The 23501-nt window shown below is 41.1% G+C and overlaps 1 protein-coding gene and 1 pseudogene across 5 annotated transcripts in view; one reads left to right on the top strand and one right to left on the bottom strand.

Annotated features, from left to right (window-relative positions):
* The window catches only part of Iws1 (interacts with SUPT6H, CTD assembly factor 1), a 42976-nt gene extending 25067 nt beyond the window's left edge, over nt 1-17909 (top strand). For 3 of the 5 annotated variants that reach the window (XM_048345646.1, XM_048345644.1, XM_048345645.1), the window contains 4 exons: nt 2656-2767; nt 3313-3369; nt 5877-5988; nt 17549-17909. In XM_048345646.1, coding sequence (XP_048201603.1) covers nt 2656-2767; nt 3313-3369; nt 5877-5988; nt 17549-17680 — 413 coding nt within the window. In that variant the 3' untranslated portion in view covers nt 17681-17909. Of the gene's footprint in view, nt 1-2655; nt 2768-3312; nt 3370-5876; nt 5989-6462; nt 6866-17548 lie in introns of those variants that run through there. The other 2 variants (XM_048345647.1, XR_007210816.1) reach the window with 2 other exon arrangements.
* Nucleotides 17910-18073: 164 nt separating this feature from the next.
* Nucleotides 18074-20141, bottom strand: LOC125350899 (annotated as a pseudogene).
* Nucleotides 20142-23501: the final 3360 nt, after the last annotated feature.

The raw sequence follows: 23501 nt of genomic DNA, 5'->3' as shown, positions 1-23501 counted from the left end.
TTCCATGTTCATGTTTAATAATGGCAGAGAAATACAGATTCTGAGATAGATGTAATATAGTACCACATTTTTAATGGCACCTTTCAGTCTTAAAGTGAAATTCATATTTTCATTATCCTAACTACTACACATTGGGAAAAAATTTAAATAAAATTTAAATAACTTTCTGTATTTGGATAGAGTAGTTACTTTTTTGTTGAATTTTTTAAATTATCAAAAACTTAGAGAAATTTAAATTTCCTTTATAAAGCAGAGAGAAATACTTCAATCTTAATTGTTAATAAATAATTGACTACTTACTGAACAATCAAACTTGTGATCACTTTTAAGCATTGATTTGTGACTTCTTCATCCATCTAGATTGAGAGTATAAGAATGTTCTCTCTGGTGCTTATAATTTTAAACAGAGTCGGAATGTAGGGGTGAGGTTGTTTTAGATGATAAGGTGGGTTCCCTGGACATTAGTCCTTTTCATGTTTGGCAGTACTGGAAATTGAACTCAAGGTTGTATGCATGCATTCTACCACTTGAGCTATGCCTCCAGCCCTTTATAGTACATGAATTCAACAGTAAGCTTCATTATGGTTGCACCAAAACAGCAGTCAGCACCTCTGAACTTCATCAAGTATAGATTTTATATTCACAATTTTTATTTATTTATTTATTTTTGGCCAGTCCTGGGGCTTGGACTCAGTGCCTGAGCACTGTCCATTTGAGCCACCGCACCACCTCTGGCCTTTTCTAATTGAACCCAGGGCTTCATCATGTATATGAGGCAAGCACTCTTGCCACTAGGCCATATTCCCAGCCCTATATCTACAATCTTAAAATGCAGTTTTAAAAATTCTAGATCATTTTGATAAGAGCTTGTTTTGGTTAAGATTTTAGAAGTAGTTTTAAGGGCTGGAAATGTGGCTTAGCGGTAGAGTGCGTACCTGGCATGAATGAAGCCCTGGGTTTAATTCCTCAGCACCACATAAACAGAAAAGGCCTGAAGTTGGCACTATGGCTCAAGTGGTAGAGTGCTAGCCTTGAACAGAAAGAAGCCAAGGACAGTGCTCAGACCCTGAGTTCAAGCCCCAGGACTGGCAAAAAGTTTTAAAATTAGCTGTTTTTAGAGGGGAAACTTAAAAATTAGGCTGCATTTTAAAGATAAATGATTTTTGTTAGATAAAGTGCATTTTAATGCTTTTCTTTTATAATGATGATGATAACCCAGTGCAAACAAAGGTGTTCTCTTTTTTTTTTTTTTAATGCCAGTTGTGGGGCTTGAACTTAAGACCTGGGTCCTTTACTTTAGTTTTTCCACTTAAGACTGGCATTTTACCACTTAAACCACAGCTCTTCTTCTGGCCTTTTTTTAAAAATACAATTTTTATTATTAAGGTATTGTACAGAGAGGTTACCATTTCATAAGTCAGGTAATGAGTACATTTCTTTTTGGATAATTTCACCCCTTCTTCACTTTCCCCCAGTTTCCCCCTCCCATCCCTGCCTACAAGTTGGATAGTTCATTTTCCATGGTGTCTACTGAGTACTATGATAAAAATGTTTTTAAAATATAGTTAGATCTAGGCACTTGATGGTTTATACCTATAGTCCTAACTACTCAGGAAGCTGAGAGCTAGAGGATCATCACAGTTTGAAGCCAGTGTAGGCAGAAAAGTCCAGGAGATTCTGTCTCCAAAATAAACAGCAAAAAATCAGGCCTGACCGGGGGGGCGGTGGGGTTGTTGGGGGGTGGGAAGGTGGGAGAAAAATGAGGGAAGGAGTAACAAGTATGACAAGAAATGTACTCACAGCATTACATATGTAACTGTAACCCTCTCTGTACGTCACCTTGATTAAATTAAATTAAAAATTAAAAAGTCAAGGCTGGAAGCATGGCTCAAAGTGGTAGAGCACCCACCAAGCAAATTTGAGGCCTTGAGTTCAAACCCATAGACTGTCAAAAACAAGACAGTGCAATAGTTTGTCATACAAAAGTTCCATCATTTACATGCCCATCTTCTCTGGGTGGGTATTAGAAAGTATCTAGTCCTTTGTTATGCTACATAAGACTTCTGTGAATTAATCCGTGAGACTCCAGCTCCAAAATAACTAGCAAAAAGCTGGTAGGAGTCATGGCTCAAGTGGTCAGCCCATCAAACAGGCTGAGCAAGCCTAAGGCACTTGTTATACTGAAGTACCACTAAAATAGCTAGAGAAAATTAGGCTGACTTGATGACATACCAACTCAACAACTATATGATTATTCTTTTTGTATTTCTCTTTTACAATTATTGGTTTTACAGCACTTTAGGTTGGTTCAGTTTGATTTTTGGGACAGGGTCCCTCCATGTAGCTCAGGCTGTCTTTGAACTCATTGTATAGTCTGGGCTAGCTTCAAACTTGCCATCCTTCTGTCTCCACCTGGGTTGTAGGTCTGTGCCATCAGGCCCAGCTTGACAGGTCTTTTTACAGTATTTTCCAGAACCAGTTCTTCTGATGTTGCTGTTATGCTATATTTATCCTAATAATGTCATGAAATAATGAAATCATTATAAAAAAGAATATTAGAAACACATAAGAGCATTAGATTGTCTGAAGATATAATTTGTTCACGAAAGAAAATGCTGTTTTGTAGACTAAATAATGGTGGTCTTTTTCTTGTAGATGAATGGTCTCGGCCGATATTTGGTCTTACCTCAAACTACAAAGGAATGACAAGAGAAGAAAGGGAGCAGAGGGATCTAGAGCAAATGCCTCAAAGACGAAGGATGAGCAGGTATGAGGGAACAGGTATGAATGCAGTCACTGTTGCCAGTAATCAGGTAAATAAGACTACTAAGATTTTGTTATGTCTGAGGAAAAAAACAATAGTTCATAATATCCTTTTAGTTTAAGTGGTAGTGCATTATATAAAAGTCTTCCCCCTACACCAACATCTTTCTAGCTCAACTTGGTTAAATATAGTACTTCTCAAAGTTTTGGAGATTGTGTTTAGCCACTTGCAGAAAGCAACTTTCTCTTTCTCAGTCCCATTTCTGAAGTCTAATATTACTAGTTCAGTTTGTATGAATGTACTAAATAAGGTTTCATCCAGGAAAGCAGGGTTATTAGTAACAAATATGGGAACTCTGGCTTTCTCAAAATGAAACCTATTATGCAAATGAATACTAAAGTAAAGCAGTTAGGAGTTAATTTGGATGATTCAGTTGTTAGGAACTAATTAGGTTCTAAGTTTGATATTTTGGCCTTTTTTTTTTTTTTTTTTTTGCTTAGTTATAAGGCTAAGATTCCCAGTATCTCACTGTTTACTTTTTTCCCCAGCACTGGCGGTCAGACACCCCGAAGGGATCTGGAGAAGGTGCTGACAGGAGAGGAGAAGTAAGGGTTTTATATTAAACTTCCTTAGAGTATATAAAGTATTTCTGTTTGCTACATTGTGTCGAGAAAAATATTGAATGAAATGATGTGTTCACATTGGCAAGGCTGATTTTCAGTAGGATATCTACAAAACACTATATTAGGTACTCTAGAATATTAACAAAAATCGCTCATACAATAAAGATTTATTTTCTTATTGGTTCTGGGGCTTGAATTCAGGGCCTGGGTGCCCTCCCTGAGCAAAAGCTCAAAGCTAGTACTCTTCACTTTGAGCCACACCTTAAAGTTAATTGAAGATAAGAGTATCATTGATTTTTCCTGCCCAAGCTGGCTTCAAACTGTGATTCTCTGGTTTCAGCCTCTTGTGTAGCTATGATTACAGGCGTGAGCCACTGGTGCTCAGCTACAATAAATATTTTATTGCTACTTACTAAGTTCAAGAATGTCTTATAAGTTTTGAGAGTATCAAAGCATACTAAAAGTAGTTTATGTTTTAAAAAAGTGTACATCTGTAGAGAGATGATAGGCCAGATAGGTGGAGTAAGTGTGAAAGGTCTACTTTCAAAAGTAGTTGGGCAGTAGTGTGGTACCATATGATGGAAGGAAGACAATATTGGAAATACAGATGAAGACCAGTAACAAGATGTGGAATTTTCATTCTCTTTTTGATATATTGAGCATTTTTGAGCCTAGGTATGAAGCTCTCAGATCTGGCTAGAAGTGCTGATTCTGAGGGTAATCATATAGGACTGATTGGGGACAGTAGAACTGAAGGCATTTGGATAAGGCTTGAGGGCACTGGTAAGTTCTATTTTAAGTCACTCAATGTGAGGTTCCTAATGAGCTAATCCTATAAATATCACTGGAATTTAGACGAGACTGGTTACTTCCATAAGAAAAATGTGTGGATTCGAGTATAAAAGAGTGCACCCAAGCAGAGTAGCCAGTGGAGAATAAGAGGAGATATGGCTGTGCACATTGGAGAAGATGTGAGGCTGCACTGCAGGTGGGCAGTGGCAAAAGCATGGGATTTGGCAGGTGGTACATAGGGGTATTTGAGAAGCTTGGAATGCTGATGGTACCCAGTCTGCAGAAGGGGAATGGGAGGTGAGCCAGAGGGAGCAAAGTAATAGGTTTGTTCTCTATACCCAGTACACATGTGGACCCACTCTCCATTTACCTTTAGTGTGTTATGGGGTCCGGAAACCAACGATCAATGAGACCACTCAGATGACAATCAGGGATGAAAAAAATTGTATTGAGCAAGAAAGTACTGATGCACCAGGAGTGTATCTGTGGTCAGGATCTCTAGGTGCAGCTGGAGCTGTCTTGGCAGGCTGCGTTTAAACCCAAAAGGCACAGGAATTTTCCCTTTTGCCTAATTATAGTGGCTCATTAATTTCGAGAAGTGTCCAGGAACTAGTTCATTACTTGCAAGGAATGTCCAGAAACTGGTTACAAACAGGGCATCTTGACTGTAATGAAACCATCTGGCCATCTAGTGACAAAACAGGATGTAAGCTGCGGGGGGGGAGGGGGGGGAGGTTACAGGTATGGGTAATATAGACCAATATAGACAATTGGAACTACATAACTTCACAGCAAGGGCCAGCTTCAGAAAAGTTTCACATTGAACAATGACATGAATACAGAACAATATTAGCAATACTTGTTGTTTAAACTTAGTATAGTAACAGATTATTTACATAATTTTATGTAAACTTTTTTCCCCTAAAAGTTGAGTTATTTGGGTGTCAGATATCTACAGCAGAGCTTTACTTTTGAAGGATGGTAATGTGTGTATCTAGCATGGTTCTCAAATCTGCATAGAATCAAATAATACACACAAATAGGCGTAAATAAAATTAGGGAAATGAAATGAGATCAGTAGATTGTACATGAATATCCTGGTGGTTATGCTTCAGTTCCCCAAGTTATTACCATTGGGAGACATATTGGATACATCTGTGTTATGTGTGAATATATCTCTGTAACTATGTGTGAATCAGGAATTGTCTCCGAAGTTTTCTACAAAAAGAAACATGAAAATTAATGTATGTATTACATATGCAAATCCATGTACTAAGTTTTGAGGGGTCATTTTGACTGCCTGATTTTTCACTTCTCACATCAACTCCTGAGTGACTCCACTAGACTAGAGAATTTAGGATTCAGAGTCCTGCTGGAGGCACTAGCCTTGGAAAGGAGAAGGTATGATTGCCTATAAAGCTGAGGAGAACCAAAAGGGGTCAAGTACACGCAGAAGCAGTTGACTTTAATTGGGGATTGAGGAGAGTTAGGAATTCCTATAATACAGCAGTGTGTTTTACATAGCTGGGTAAGAGAAGAAAGGAGACAGCAGGAGGAGGGTGGGTTGGGTGACTTAACAGTTGGAACTGCGAAACATAGTAGTTGAACAGTATGGATCCAGAAATAGGAATCCAAAATGTAGTTTTTACTGTGGCATTACATAAACAGCATGTGCTTTCTCTTTTTTTTTCTTTCAGGGCTCTTAGACCTGGAGACCCTGGATTCTGTGCCCGGGCAAGAGTCCCAATGCCCTCAAATAAGGACTATGTCGTCAGGCCCAAGTGGAATGTGGAAATGGAATCATCCAGGGTAAGCAAGTGGAGAAAGAGCAGAGTAGATTTCACATGCAATTTGACATTGGAGTTTTTTCGGGTTTTTTTTTTTTGTGTGTGTGTGTGTCAAGTGACCTTTAAAATAATTAAGGTTTATCAGATTCAGAGAGATCTGTTTTCCAGTCTCTTACCTGGCCAAATCACCAGAGAAAGAGAAAAATATTACTAAGACAAAAGTTCATTGCTTATGATCTCGTCTTCGGACTTAAAATGACATTGCCAAATTTGGACATTTCTTCTTATTAATCCCATTTTTAAAAGTAAATTTATTTTTAAGTACCACGGGAAAGAGTTTATTTACCTGCTTCTGCAGATCTCCCCTTTTCTGTTCAACTGTATAATAGTTCTGTCATGAAATTATCAGAGCAGACACAGTCTCTGTCTTCTTGTAGACATTAACTTAGACATTTCTCGATAATCTTTTTTATTCTCCAATCAAATCACTTTCTAGCTAGGTATTCATAAAAAAGGCCTAAGTCGATTGGAAAAACATAAGAGGCGATTTGCGGAACAGAAGCGACTCAGCAAAGTGCACCGTGCTGTCAAGTTCAGCATCGAAGGCAACAGAATGCCTTTATAGTCCTGGCTCTCTAGTGTATCCAAGAGGTATCCCCAAGGAAGCATGGGCTATGCATGGACTTGAATTGTTAGTAGAGTAGAAATGTGTGTGTGTGTGTGTGTGTGTGTGTGTGTGTGTGAACCAGAAGAAGCCTGGCATACCTTTTGTTTCTTAAATAATGACCCCAGCAGGCATCCTTGGTCATTCAGGACTCTTGGATCTTTGGAAGTTGATATGGAAATCCTTTCCTTTGTCAGTACCACAGAGAATAATAGATCACTTCCCTTACAGGCTTTTTTTTTTTTTTTTTTTTTTTTTTTTGCCAGTCCTGGGCCTTGGACTCAGGGCCTGAGCACCATCCCTGGCTTCTTCCCGCTCAAGGCTAGCACTCTGCCACCTGAGCCACAGCGCCCCTTCTGGCTGTTTTCCATATATGTGGTGCTGGGGAATCGAACGGAGAGCTTTATGTGTAGGAGGCAAGCGCTCTTGCCACTAGGCCATATTCCCAGCCCCCTTACAGGCATTTTGATCCCCTTAACTGGTACTATTTTTATGAAAAAGACTTCTGTTAAGGCCCTGAACCATAGGGCTCTGTATTATATAAGCATAGAAACGATGAAATAGTTTTTTAGTGGAAGGGAGGTGGACTGCTTTCTAGTTATCAGTGGCTTGCCAACATGCATTTAAGAACTCATTATGTAAAGACTTACACTGAGTATTTACTAGAGGTATATTTAATGAGTAGATATTCAGGACATGGAAGTGAAAAAGAAAACTTGAAGAGGTCATAAGCACTGACCCGCTCTGCTATGCTTTGAGATTGTGTGCAGAGTACATACACATAGCACATTTTGTGTGTATTGCCTGCCTTTTGTTCTTCTTGGTCTCTCCATGAACTTGACTCTACCTTACTGCTAGTTTTCCTTACTATAAAGTAACTATCAAGACAAAGCATACTTTCTTATTTTATTAAGATAAATAAAGGACAGAGGAAAATAATTCTGTACCATGAATTTCTCTGTGCTTTTTGTACCTTATCCGTTTTCCTTGGTCACTTTTTTTTTTTTTTTGCCAGTCCTGGGTCTTGGACTCAGGGCCTAAGCAATGTCCCTGGCTGCTTTTTGCTCAAGGCTAGCACTCTGGCCACTTGAGTCACAGCGCCACTTCTGGCCATTTTCTGTATATGTGGTGCTGGGGAATCGAACCCAGGGCTTCAAGTATACGAGGCAAGCGCTCTTGCCACTAGGCCATATTCCCAGCCCCTCACTTTTCTTTTTTAAAAAGCATTTTCTATTTGTAACTTTAAAAAATATTATTACGATTTTTAAGAAATTGTTCAAAGGAGTTGCCATTCAACAAAGTTTATGGAGGAGGGAAGATGGTGCCGCCACAGTAGGGAGGCACCCCAGCTGGCTCCAACTTGAATAGCGAGCTGGGAACTCCAGCACCCAACACCCCATCAAGAACCCAGCAAACCCAGCAGCTAGAAGCAACAGAGAAACGCAGGAAACGAAAATGAACAAAAGAAGAAGAGCCTATAACCTGCACGGAGCCCGGAAAATCTCTGGGGTACCCCCCTCCCCCCACCCACCAACCCTGGCCCGAACAGGGCCAGGCTAGGAAAGGGGACCTGGCGCCAACAAACCGACTGCTGAAAAGTCACGTCAGGAGCACAGAGTCTGGACAGCAAGAGCTCCACGGACCCCAGACGGAGTGCAGACCACCAAAACAGACGGCAGCAGCAAAGGACCTGAGGTGCGGGGACCGAACGGCTGGGATCAGACGTAAGCAGCAGGGGAACCCAAGGTGCAGATGGGGAGAGCCAGGGCCGCCACCACCAAATGGCGGATCACTACACCCCAGCAACACAGCCCCAAAAAATTCACAGCAGCGCGGGACACACACTCAACCCAGGACCAGTAAGTTCCCCACTACCCCCCCACCCCCAAATGAGAGACCAGCTCTAGCAGAGACCCAAACCCTACAAAGAAGCTAGAGCTCCCTCCCTACCCCGAGGGAATAAAGCAGCTCCATAGCTGGTGGCACTAAGACCTCTGGGAGGACTCGGGAACTAACAGAGGCGGAGTAGCGCCAAGGCATCTCCTGCGCCCCCCAAGCCCCAGCAGAGCCGCCTGAACCTGGCCGCACCAGCCCTGCCCCCTCCCCAGCAGGGGCCCAGGCTTTGGAAGCCCCAGTCTCTCTGGTGAGCAACACCAGCACAGCAGGGTCACCTGGGCCCGAACACATGCCTTCCTCACAGCGGAGGCACAGAGAGTCTGCGGGCACCAACCCACGCCCGGACACTTGATCCTGAAGGGGCCCACACATACCGTCCCCCCACAACAAATCCGCGAGAGGACACAAGCACCATTGAGCAACTCGGGCAACTCATCCCCAAAGGAAGCACTACAGTGCACACGCATACACCCCCTGGAGGGCCAGCGTGCTATTCCCCCCAGCAGGAGGACCTCTTGCCCAAACCCCCGCGGGAGCACACAAACAGGCACAAGTGAGGGTGACCACCTCAGCAACAATCGAGAAGGTCACGCTTACCCATTGGGCAATAAGGGTCAACAGCCAAACTCAAAACCAGAGGCAGGACACAAACAAGTCTCCCACTGATGGACCAGCGGGAACCAGCACAAAGCCAAACCAGGGAAGCCACCCACAAATCTCCCGATGTGCAAATCACAAAGAAATATAACAAATTTCATCAAAGGACAAGCCAACTCACCAGCTCCAAAAAGCAGCACGACTGAAGAGGAGATGTAGAATAAAAAAACAACTGAGGCTATGTTAGCAGAAATGATGGAAAGCCTCAGAAACGAAATCAGAAAACATTTCCAGGAGTTTAGAGTGGAAGTCTCAAAGGACATCCAGGAAGCCAAGAAAGAAATGGAAGCAAAAATGGATACAATGCAAACCTTCGTTAAAGAAGACCTTAACATCCTGAGAAGTGAAATGCATGAAAAAATAGATTTAAAATACAACTCTTTAAAGGGAGACATTTCCACGATCAGAGCTGATCTGACAACCATAAATAGCTCTCTGACATCCATAAACTCCGCACTTGAATCCACGGCACAAAGAATTGACCATATGGAAGCCAGAATCTCTCTCTTGGACAATGATGCAGCCGATAAGAACCAGAAAATTACCACACTCCAAGAAACGGTAAAGCTCCAGGGCAGACTAATCCAGGAGCTAGTGGACAAAGACAAGAGATATAATCTGCGCATAATTGGAATAGAAGAAGGAGCCAAATACCAGAGCAGAGGGCTTCAACATTTTCAATAAAGTAATTGCAGAAAACTTCCCCACTCTCACAAGGGACCAGGTTACCGAAGCCTATAGGACACCTGGCACACCAGACCCTAGAAAAGCCACGCCAAGGCACATAATATTCAAGACTTCAGATCTCAAGAATAAAGAGCAAATTTTGAATGCAGCCTAAGTGAAGAAAGAAATTTATTACAATGGAAAGAGGATCCGAATAACAGCAGACCTCTCCACACAAACCTACCACGCACAAAGAGAATGGAAGAACACCATCCAAGTCCTACAGGCCAACCACTGCCAACCTAGAATAAAATATCCAGCGAAGCTGGAGTTCATATTCGAGAGGAAAACCAGATCTTTCCATAGCGAAGAGGATCTAAAGGAGTATGTGAATAAAAAACCCGCCCTACAGCGAATTCTAAGAGGGGAATCCCACCCAACAGAAATCATACAGGACACATAGACAGAAACAGAAACAAACTACAATAGCCAGAGCCAAACAGAAAGAGCAGCTCACTAAAGACAAGAAAAAAAAGAGAAAAAACAGCCCAACAAGAAAATGGAAGGAGAAAAAACACTCTTATCCTTGATCTCTTTGAATATAAATGGTATAAACTCTCCGATACAGAGGAGCAGACTGGCAGAATGGATCCACAAACAAAAAGTTGGCATCTGTTGTCTGCAAGAGACCCACCTTACAGCAAGGGATAAAAACAGGCTCCAAATGAAAGGATGGAGCAAGATCTTCCAAGCAAACAAAACAGCAGGAGGAGCCATCCTGATCTCAGACAAGGTGAACTACTCATTAAAATCAACTCAAAAAGACAAAGAAGGTCACTACATTTTCATACAAGGAAAAATCCAGAATCAAGACATCACGGTGATTAATGTATATTCACCGAACAAAAGAGGCCCTATATATGTCAAGCAAATTCTCACAGAACTACAGAACAAGATAGACCCAAACACAATCATAGTGGGTGACTTTTTTTTTTTTTGGCCAGTCCTGGGCCTTGGACTCAAGGCCTGAGCACTCTCCCTGGCTTCTTCCCCTTCAAGGCTAGCACTCTGCCACTTGAGCCACAATGCCCCTTCTGGCCGTTTTCCACATATGTGATGCTGGGGAATTGAACCGAGAGCTTTATGTGTAGGAGGCAAGCACTCTTGCCACTAGGCCATATTCCGAGCCCCATAGTGGGTGACATTAATACCCCACTCTCTCCAAGAGACAGATCCAACATCCAGAGGATTAGCAAGGGAGCTGAGGACCTAAGTAACACCATATCCCAAATGGATCTGACAGATCTATACAGAATCTTCCACCCTACAGAGACCCAAAACACCTTCTTAAATAGACCATGTCATAGCCCACACAAAGAACCTCAGCAAATACAAAAGTATTGACGTCATCCCATGTATTATATCTGACCACAGTGGAATAAAGGTAACTCTCAATAACAACGATTACCACAGAGGCTATACACATTCTTGGAGGCTAAACCCCACACTGTTATCCAACACTTGGGCCACAGACCAAATTAAAGATGAAATTGAATTCATAAGCCACAATGACAATGAAAATACATCACAAAGAAAACTATGGGACACAGCTAAGGTAGTACTGAGGGGCAAGATCATCACGCTCAGCATTCACATTAAAAGAATGGAAACAGAGCAGGTGAATAACCTCACAATGAAACTAAAACAACTGGAGAAACAAGAAATGATCGAATCTAAATTGACTAGGAGGAAAAAAATCACAAAGGTTAAAGAAGAGATAAATCTGATTGAAAATAGAAAGACCATTCAACAAATAAATAAGACTAAAAGCTGGTTCTTTGAGAAAATAAATAAAAGTGACAGACCCCTCGCAAGACTTACAAGAAAAAGAAGAGACTCGTATACATAAATCAGGGACTCCACCGGAAAAATTACAAGTACACACGATATTCAAACAATCATAAGGAACTATTTCCAGAACCTCTACTCACTAAAAAACAATAATTTTACAGAAATGGATCAATTCTTAGAGAAGTATAAACTGCCCAAACTGAACCAAGAAGAAATAAGTCAACTAAGTAAATCAATAACATACAGCAAGGTACAAGGAGTAATCAAGAACCTCCCAAAAAAGAAAAGCCCAGGCCCAGATGGATTCACCAACGAATTCTATAAAACATTTAGTGAGGAGCTAATACCAATACTCAAACTCTTCCGCGAAATAGAAACAGGGAGAAATCCCAAACTCATTCTATGAAGCTAATATCATACTCATTCCCAAACCAGCAGGCAAAGACCCAACAAAAAAAGAGAACTACACACCAATATCACTAATGAACACAGATGCAAAGCTCCTCAATAAAATATTAGCTAACAGGATCCAGAAACTGATCAAGAAAATTATACATCATTACCAAGTTGGCTTCATCCCACAGTCACAAGGATGGTTCCACATCCGTAAATCAATCAATGTAATTCACCACATAAACAGAACTAAAATCAAGAATCACATTGTTATCTCAGTGGATGCCCAAAAAATCTTTGACAAAATACAACATCCATACTTATTAAAAAGCTCTGGAGAGAACAGGAATAGATGGAACATTCCTAAAAACAATAAAAGCCATATACAACAGACCAACTGCTAACATCATATTAAATGGAGAGAAACTTAAATCATTCCCCCTAAACTCAGGAACAAGCCAAGGATGCCCACTCTCCCCACTTCTTTTCAACATAGTGCTGGAATCCCTAGCCATAGCAATAAGGCAAGAGGAGGACATCAATGGGATCCACATCGGCAGAAAGAAATCAAGCTATCCCTATTCACAGATGACATAATCTTATATCTGAAGGACCCAAATATCTCAGTCCCCAAACTCCTACACCTAATAAACCATTTTGGCGAAGTAGCAGGACACAAACTCAATCCACAAAAGTCAGCAGCTTTTCTGTACACCAGCAATGTACAAGCAGAAAAGGAAATTATGGAAACAGTTCCATTTACAGTAGCCAAACATAAATAAAGTACCTAGGGATCAACCTAACCAAGGACGTGACGAACCTATTTAATGAGAACTATAAAAATCTAATAAGGGAAATCAAAGAAGACACAAGGAGATGGAAAGACCTCCCATGCTCATGGGTAGGCAGAATCAATATAGTGAAAATGGCCATATTGCCCAAATTGTCATACAAATTCAATGCAATCTCTATCAAAATCCCAATTACATTCTTCACTGAAATAGAGAAAGCAATCCATAAATTCATATGGAACAGCAAAAGACCTAGAATAGCCAAAGCAATTCTAGGCAAAAAAAGGCAGTGCAAGAGATATCACAATCCCAGACTTCTAGCTCTACTACATGGCCATCACAACAAAAACAGCCTGGTATTGGTATAAAAACAGACCAGAAGACCAATGGATTAGAATTGAAGATCCAGAAATAAAACCACACTTTTACAGTCAGCTGGTATTCGACAAAGGAGCTAAAGACATACAATGGAATAAACATAGCCTCTTCAACTACTGATGCTGGGAGAACTGGGCAGCCATATGCAGAAAACTCAAAGTAGACCCAAGCCTATCACCATGCACCAAGATCAACTCAAAATGGATCAAGGACCTCAATATCAAACCTGAATCCTTGAAACTACTGAAGGACAGAGTAGGAAAGACGCTAGAACTTACAGGCACAGGAAGGAACTTCCTGAATATAGTCCCAGGGGCACAACAAATAGGGTGAGACTCGACAAATTTGACTACTACAAATTAAAAAGTTTCTGCACAGCTAAGGACATAGCCACCAAAACAGAAAGACAGCCAACCATATGGGAAAGGATCTTTACCAGCACAGCAACAAAGGCCTAATATCTGTCGTCTACAGAGAACTCAAGAAACTAATCCCCTCCAAGCCCAGTAAACCAATTAGGAAATGGGCAAAGGAGCTAAAGAGAGACCTAACAAGAGAAGAGATAAAAATGGCAAAGAAACATATGAGGAAATGTTCAACATCCCTGGTAGTAAAGGAAATGCAAATAAAAACAGCCCTGAGATACCACTTCACTCCAGTTAAAATGGCCTATACTCTGAACTCAGGCAACAACAAATGCTGGAGGGGGTGCAGGGAAAGAAGAACCCTTCTCCATTGTGGTGGGAGTGCAAATTAGTACAACCACTTTGGAGAACAGTATGGAGGTTTCTCAAAAAGCTCAATATAGACCTACCCTATGACCCACCCATACCACTCCTAGGCATCTATCCTGAACAGCAGGTCCCAAGATATCAGAAAGACATTTGCACTTCCATGTTATCGCTGCACAATTCACAATAGCCAAAATATGGAATCAACCCAGATGCCCCTCCACAGATGAATGGATCCAAAAAATATTGTACCTATACACAATGGAATACTACATAGCGATTAGGAATGGTGAAATATTGTTATTCGCAGGGAAATGGTCAGAACTTGAACAAATAATGTTGAGCGAGACAAGCCTAGGACACAGAAAACAAAGGGGCATGATCTCCCTGATATATGACTGTTAAGATGGGGTGACGGAGTGACAGTAGAGACCAGGTCTGTGAAACCAAAAACTTCTTGTCAAATGGTATTTCCCACAGGATTGGGTCAGCGACCCAACATTATGTAACTAAAACCAAACAACTACTCAACATATAAAGGTCAAAAATTGACCTCATTGGAATACAATAGCTCAAAAGCTATGTATGTACGTTCATATAAGACTACTGTCGACATATTGTCTAATGTCGACATTTAAAGCCCTAGGCAAATTTTCTTTGGCGTAGGCCACGGTGTGTCTACTGTATATGTTCTTGGAACATTGTGTATTGCATATATGTCTACCTGACATAGGGAAGGGAAAGAAAAACAGGGTGTAAGATATCATAAGAAATGTACACAGTGCCCTACTATGTAATTGTACCCTTTTTGCACAACACCTTGTCAAAAAAATTTTGATTAATAAATAAATTACAAATAAAATAAAATACTATTTTGTGTTAAAAAAAAAAACAAAGTAGTTTATGAATATGATGTATCTTGGTCAGTATCACCCCTTTCAACATTCTTAACCCATCCCTCTCCACCCACTTCTTCCTTGATTCTTCTTAATTTTTTAGCATACACATTAAAATTTTTATTTCATTCCCCCTCCCTTACCCACTTCACTTTGGTATATCTCCTCTGTATCTTGTGTAACACTTTTGTGTTTTTAGAAATTAGAAACTATAATTTGGCTAATAAAATGAAACACTTGAGCTTGTCTGCTTTCAAAGCATGCAGTAGGGCTGTATGCCCATCTGCTGGTGTTGCTCGCTCTATACCTACCTCCATGTAGGTGGAGAGGATGAGCTGCTAGAGCATGAGGAGAGAGAGAGGGGTTGTCCTCCAGGAGAGCTCCCTTGTTGTATCCCAAATGATTTACATGTTCATACTGTGCTGGTATTTATCAAGGCCACCAAAATAAGACTTTTTCTTTGCTAGAGCTTCTATGGCCAGACTATCATGTTCAATTTGGGTCATTTTTACATGTTAAACCATTTTTATAGATTCATCATTTTTAAGTATAGCATCTATGTGATCACTATATGAATATATAATTTATTCATTCTCTGGTTTCTGATTTATAAGTGCAGGAACCTGTACTATACTATAGCATGTATGTTCTATGAAGTGCATTTTATAGGAGCAATGCATGTTTTTGTATAAACTTAAAAATATATATAAAACACAAAATGTATCATAACCTGAATTCTCACCACAACTTAATATTAATATTTTGGATTGTTTTGGGTTCTTTTTATTGCATGCACAAAACTTTAATGTTTTTAAAATACATTAAACAATTTAAAAATGATCTTTACGTAATTGTATAAAGGAGTTGCCATGTTACAAAGCAGTTTATGAATAGAAAGTATATCTTTTTTGGGAGGGGGAGTGCTGGTCCTGGGATTTGAACTTGAGTGCTGTCTCTGAGCTTCTTTTGCTTAAGGCTGGTGCTCCGCCACTTGAGTCACAGCTCCACTTCCAACTTTTTTTAGTATTTTATTAGAGATAAGAGTTTCATGGGCTTTCCTGCTCAGGATGGCTTTGAACTGTAATCTTTAAATTCCAGCCTTCTGAGTAGCTTGGATTATTATAGGTGTGAGCCACCGGTGCCTGGCTTGAATGCAGTGTATCTTTTAAGCAACACTATTACCATACTCCTTTATACCTTGTTGGGTTGGGGTGTGTGTGTGTGTGTATGTGTGTGTGTTTGCCAGTTCTTGGGCTTGAATTCTGGGCTTGAGTACTGTAGTGCCCTGAGTCTCTTTGTGGTTGAGGCTAGCACTACCACTTGAGCCTCAGTGCCACTTCTGGCTTTTTCTGTTTATGTGGTACTGAGGAATTGAACCCAGGGCTTCATGCATGCTAGGCAAGCACTCTTAACTTGGCCACATCCCAGCCCCACTTCATTTATAAGCACTTGCATACCACCCATATATTTACTTAATGGATTTATAGGTATATTCTATCACAGATGAGGGAAACATTGCAGCCTTTGTTTCTCTGGGTCTGACTATTTCACTTAATCTTTTTCCAAGTCTTTCCACTTCCTTTTGAATGGTACAATACCATTCTTTTGAATGTATCAGTAAAATTCCATTGTGTGTGTATATGTGTGGATATATGCATAGACACACATCACTCACATTTTCTTAATCCATTTGATCACCATTCTTCATCACTTGGATTGTTAGCACCACAGTCAGCAAGAAGGTAGCTTAACCTTTGACATCAGTACCTTTCTCCTATTTAATTTCCTAACTCACTTTTTTGGAAACCACATCTTTGCATTATATATAGTCTTCAGAATATAAAGGAAATAACTAAACCATCAGACATAACAGGTAAATGGGAGAAGTCCTGGCAGGAGTGCAGGCCACAACATTGTTTGCCCAAGATTAAAGACTGATGAATCAGTGCAGGGACTTACCCCAAGTCTGAAACTCTGCTATCCTTGCATGTAGGGGCTACCTATCGTTCATATGCTTAAGATGTTTTCACAGATGACCCAACTTTCCTTTGGAATATTGTTCTTTTTTATGCCTTCACTGTTGGAAAATGTATGTCGTATAGTTAGCTTCATATTTGGTCTTTGAAGGGGAAAGCATACAATTAAATGAACTCAAATTATGGAAATAAGATTATAGGGGCTGGGGATATGGCCTAGTGGCAAGAGTGCTTGCCTCGTATACATGAGGCCCTGGGTTCAATTCCCCAGCACCACATATACAGAAAACGGCCAGAAGTGGCGCTGTGGCTCAAGTGGCAGAGTGCTAGCCTTGAGCAAAAAGAAGCCAGGGACAGTGCTCAGGCCCTGAGTCCCAAGCCCCAGGACTGGCCAAAAAAAAAAAAAAAAGATTATAGTCTCAATATTTCCTCTTAAGTAGGTTTCCATATAACTGTGTTAAAATTAGAAATAAGGCATAAACAAAAACAAAAGGAGTCATGGTTGCGTGTAATCGGTAACACTGCTTGTGTATATTCACTCTGTTCCTGAGGTCAGTAAAGCATATTCTGGTTATTTTAGAGCCAGGAGCTCTTCTAATGCTAACGTTCGGATATGAAATTATGAAAGACAATACTAGACTGGTATATTTCAATAATTTTCTTTTAATTTTTTTCCCTATTAGTTTCAGGCCTCTTCTAAGAAAGGTATCAGCCGACTGGATAAACAGATGAGAAAATTCACAGATATAAGGAAAAAAAGCAGATCTGCACATGCAGTGAAAATCAGCATCGAGGGCAATAAAATGCCATTGTGACCTTGCCTGGCCTGTGTCCCCCATGTCGCTCTGTGTGCACAGTGGACTCTTTGGAGAAAGATATTTTAAATTTTTTTAGTGTGTCTGTAAATGGTTTAGCTTGTATCAAACATTATCATAGGGCTCCCATTTCTTTCATTTGTATTTAAAACTGTTGTGTGCTTTGTACAGAAGAATACTAGTCATACTTCTATAAACTTTACACAATAAAATTTCATTCTGGTTTTGGTGGGATGTCTCTTCATTGTCTTAGGGATTGTTCTAGGGCAAAAATTGGTCCTTGATAAGTGAAGAAATTCTATTGGTACTACTGTGGTTTGTGGCCCTATGAATTCAGTTCTACTTACTATGCAATAATGAGGAATTTGACCTTTGTCCTTAGTTGGTGATTATTCAACCCTTTAGTTTCCTAAGTGATGAAAATGTCCTTGTTATGCCAATGAATTGGTTCTCTTCAGTCATGTGGTGGCTGAAGTCCTGTCACATTGCCTGTTTGATATAACAACAATGTCTGCATAGTGAAACCTCAACCTCGACAAGACTCCAGAAGAGAGGAGAGCTTCAGAAGCCACACTTGAGGACACTAAGTAAAGATGCCATCAAAGGATCCCCAATTGGAGAAGGAGACCTGACCCAAGGCTGCTTCCAGTGTGCCCTGTGGCTTGGCAACCTTGTCAATGAATAGCTCCAGAACATGGATGGCCACAATGAGCACAGATGGGCCAATCAGCACCAGCAAGCCCAGCATGGCCAGAGGTAGTCCAGATTTCTCTGCCAGGCTGAAGCTTTCCACTGCTGCTCCAGCAGGACCTCTGTGTCTGAACAGCCAGTGCCTGTCTGCCGTAGTTCTGTGTCTGAAGGCAGCCAGCAAAGGGTAAGGTTACTGGTCCTGCAGGTCAGAGCTGCCTCCTTGGGCTGAGCGTTTCAGCTGTTCAGGTCTTCTGACAGCTGTGGCTTAACCAGCAGCTTCCAACTGATGGGAGAACATGCAGGCAAGACCTAGTGGGGTGCACACCAAGAGTAACCCCAAGGAAGGAGATGCAGGAGTGGGGATATAGGAAGAGGTACTCCCAGAAGTCAGTGACTCCCTGCTGGTTTTGTCCACAGTGGCTAATGCCACTCATACCATGCCCAACACTAGCAGAGTAGGGAGCATCAACATCACATCTCATAGACCTGGCTCAAGATACCCTTTTTGCAGCCAGCAAAGCCCTCAGACTCCATGAAGGGTATGAGAAAGATGAGAGAGATTGGAGAAGACTAAGGTTCCAGAGGCCATGAATGAGGGAGCCATTGAGCCACTGGATGTAGTTCTGTGGGAGTGAGAGCACCACCTCATTGCTGATGATGGACAAGGGCAAGCGTAGGATGTCGCCCGGGGTGCCTGCCAGGCACACAGTTCCAGTGCAGTCTGGTTGATTGGCATCATTGTCATCTGTTGTGAATTCAGCAGGTTTCTTGAAGCCGGTCAGGAAGACGAGGTAAAGGATGTAGAGTATAGAGATGATGCACTTGTGGATCCTCTCACAACATAGCTGCTCTTGCGCACTTCATATGGTCAGCTGCTTCCAGACTGTTCAGCATGACTGGGGTGGGGGTGGGGGTATCTGGGCCCAGGGAGAGGACCGTCAGGGGTGAGGCCACCAAACACTTGGACCCTCCAGTGAAGTGTCCAAAATGCTTTATTACTTAGAACCACTCAACTCATTTCCATTTAATTTTGAACAAGTTACAAGCACACATATGTAGCAATTTGTATATGAAGACAAAACACTTTCTGCAGTGTTCCCTTATTTACTCTCAAACACTTGAGAAAAAACAGCTTGTCCACCTAGTGAAGCCTTTCCAAAACAACTCAGTTTTTAAAGATTTTAAAACTATTGAACAGGGCTGGGAATATGGCCTAGTGGCAAGAGTGCTTGCCTCATATACGTGAAGCCCTGGGTTCGATTCCCCAGCACCACATAATACAGGAAATTGCCAAGAGTGGCGCTGTGGCTCAAGTGGTCAGAGTGCTAGCCTTGGGCAAAGAGAAGCCAGGGAGAGTGCTCAGGCCCTGAGTCCAAGGCCCAGGACTGGCCAAAAAACAAACAAAAAATATTGAACATTTTGATCTTTGTTTGCATAGACTGAAAAAATGTAATTTGTATAGGGTAAAGCCCTTAATGATGCCAAGTAATAAAATGAGTAACTGGGGAATTCAGAATGAGAAGGAACTATTGCTGAAAGGAAAAAAAAAGTTTGTGCATAAATTATCCTTGGTGCATCAAGCATGGCCTGTCCAAACAACTTCTATAATTACAACTGATAAGAGTTTTGAGAATAGAGTAATAAGGTTAACTCCCTTATACCCGCCATCACTTTCTTCTTTAATCACTCTCTGTATATAGATTGGAATTTTTGCAGACCCGTGTACATTTATCCTGTTGATAGGTTTCTCCCCAAACCTCAAGTACTTCATGTTTCTCTTGACGTATTTTAATTTGTCCTGGGATTGGTAGTGTTAACTTGATCACTTGAATAGGATATACAATTGCTCTCAGTTTTTCATAAAATGCTTAATGTACTAAAAGATATGTAACAAAGTTTGCCATTTTAACTGTATTTGAAGGTATGGTAGCATTGTGTAGGTTCATACAGTCACCACTATTAGTGTCCATCTCCAGAACTTTTTTCCCTTGCAAAACTAATTATACTTAATAAATACCTCTGCATTTTCCATCCCACTACATTCTGGTTTTCACTATTGCAGGTACCTATTTTATGTATTAATCCTCATCAGATATATGATTTACAAGTAGTTTATCCCATTATGTAGGTGTCCTTTTCACTTTTGTGTCCTTTGACATCACGTGAACGTGATTTTAATGTAGTTTAACTTCTTTTATTTTCCTGTACTTTTTTTTTTTTTTTGGCCAGTCCTGGGCCTTGGACTCAGGGCCTGAGCACTGTCCCTGGCTTCTTCCCGCTCAAGGCTAGCACTCTGACACTTGAGCCACAGCGCCGCTTCTGGCCGTTTTCTGTATATGTGGTGCTGGGGAATTGAACCTAGGGCCTCGTGTATCCGAGGCAGGCACTCTTGCCACTAGGCTATATCCCCAGCCCTTTCCTGTACTTTTGGTGGTTGCTTTTTTTTTTTTTTTTTTTTTTTTTTTTGCCAGTCCTGGGGCTTGAACTCAGGGCCTGAGCACAGTCTCTGGCTTCTTTTTGCTCAAGGCTAGCACTCTGCCATATGAGCCTCATTGCCACTTCTGGCCTTTTCTATATATGTGGTGCTGAGGAATCGAATCCAGGGCTTCATTTATACGAGGCAAGCACTCTTGCCATTAGGCCATATTCCCAGCCCCTGTACTTTTGGTATTATCATAATATCTACAATGTCGACTCTTCCAGCTCATAAAGAGAACATCTTTTATTAATGTCTGACCTCTTCAGCATTGTTTTTAGTGTACAGGTCTTTAGCCTCCATGGATAAGTTTTTTTTTATATTTTACTGTGTTTTGTTTTGTTTTTGTTTTTTTTTGCCTGTCCTGGCCCTTGGACTCGGCCTGAGCACTGTCCCTGGCTTCTCTTTCCTCAAGGCTAGGCACTCTGCCACTTGAGCCACAGCACCACTTCTGGCCGTTTTCTATATATGTGGTGCTGAGGAATCGAACCCAGGCTTCATGTATACAAGTCAAGCACTCTTGCCACTAGGCTATGTTCCCGGCCCCTATTTTACTGTTTTTAATGCTATCATAAACTGAATTAATTCCTTTCACAGTGTTCCTAGCATGTACAAATACTGCTAACTTTGTAAGTTCATTGCATTCCACAGTTTCACTGATTGTTTATTCCAGCAGTTTTGTTGGGTGGATTTTTTATTTTATTGTCAGGCATTTATAGCAGGTCATCTGCAAACAGGTAGTTTTACTTCTTTCCAGTTTGGATGCTTTTTACTCCCTCTTGCATGGACAGTTTTCTTCTAAACTGTGTTTCTTTGAATGGTTCCTGTTGCTACAATACACTTTCTCTTAGCAGGTTTGTCCATGTTGCTGGATTGAGAGGTCCCTTTTTGTCTGACTCCATGTTGAAGGGAAGTGATATGCAGGTCAGGTAGATCTGTGCCAGTCAAACTCTTTTGGCAAAATTTAAACAACAAAGAGTTTTGGAGGTAGGATTTACCTGGAGTCAACTGAGTTTACAAAAGCTAGCTCATGACAAGTACTTTAAGATCCATCCTCTGGAGGCCCTATTGCAAATGCTCGAGAGATCAAACTTAGTTAACAAAAGACAGAAAAGCCATAGTTAAAGTTTGGAAACAGTTGAGTGACTGAGTGAGCAATCTAATTCTATCAGGTTATTTTTTTTGTTTTTTTTTTTGTTGTTGTTGTTGTTGTTGTTGCCAGTCCTGGGCCTTGGACTCAGGGCCTGAGCACTGTCCCTGGCTTTCTTTTTTGCTCAAGGCTAGCACTCTGCCACTTGAGCCACAGCGCCCCTTCTGGCCGTTTTCTGTATATGTGGTGCTGGGAAATCGAACCTAGGGCTTCATGTATGGGAGGCAAGCTCTCTTGCCAGTAGGCCATATCCCCAGCCCCAATCCAATTCTATTGTATACAGCACTTTTGGATAATAATATTGACAGCATTGTTAGAAACATTAGGTTTTCCTTGTTACAATTAAAAGTAAGGTTTTAACAGTACAAGAAATGTATCCAATGCCTAATGTATGAAACTGTAACCTCTCTGTAATTCAGTTTGATAAAAAAAAAATGTATATAAAATAAAAGTAAGGTTTTTCCAAATGGCATTTAGACAGTATAAAGCCATGCTATATATAACATACAAACATAACACAGAAATACTCTTTTATTGGCCACCCAGAGGCCAAGGGCATTAGAAACAATTTAAGGAGCTCTCCCACACTAGAGACTACTTGCTTCAACTTCTGAGAGCCTGGGGAGTGAGATGAGACTAATTCTCTCTCTCTCTCTCTCTCTCTCGCGCACACACACACACACACACACACACACACACACACACACTTAGGAGAACAAAAGTTCTTTCGGGCAGAGAACAGACTAGCAAAATCTCAGTAGAGACACCAAGTAGAAGGATTCCAGAGGAAATAAAAACCTGGAAAGGCAGTTAATTTCCTGGGGAACATCTCCAAGATGCAGGAGAAGATTCATTCGACCATGAAAGAATTGTAAATGTGGAGAGTGTCTGCTTAGAAATAGGTCATGATAACACTGGCTAGTGACACACTAATCCTATAAGGTAGATGGGTGAACCCACGTAGTACCAGAAGGAGGGAAAAGAACCAGGAGTCTATGCCCTGAGTGGGCAGATACATCTGACAACCTTTCTATAGGTCTAAGTCCTGTGGTAGGGACACGAAAGCCTAGACACAGGGGACTTCAAACCAATTAGAGGAATTACAGCAGAAGAGATCAAGGAAGAGTGCTCTCTTGAGGCTAGTTGTAGGTTGGCCACGCCACTTTATACAGAGGGTGAGTGTGTAGATAGTGTGTCTCAAAGGAAGGAAGACAACTCCTGCCATTGCCCAAGCAGAGTGTCCCTTCCTATAGAGACAATCTTACACCTAGAGCTCATGGAAAGATAGTCACTGTAACACACAAGGCAGGTAAAACAATGAGTCATTTCCAATACATACTTTAGTAAGCAGGACACGTGTAGTGTAGCTCCTTCTCTATATCTCTATTTCTTCCAATGTCTGTGTTTCCCTGTGGCCATGTTCATTGTCTAACAAGGAATAAGTAAGCCAAGTCCTGCATGTCCCCTGCAGTCTAGTGGGGCAGAGGAGGCTAGAAATCTGAGTG

This window comes from Perognathus longimembris, chromosome 4, assembly GCF_023159225.1.
Source record: "Perognathus longimembris pacificus isolate PPM17 chromosome 4, ASM2315922v1, whole genome shotgun sequence".
In the NCBI taxonomy this organism is placed as follows: Eukaryota; Metazoa; Chordata; class Mammalia; order Rodentia; family Heteromyidae; genus Perognathus; species Perognathus longimembris.
Note: the sequence above shows the minus strand (reverse complement) of the source record. Positions and strands in the feature narration are given on the sequence as shown.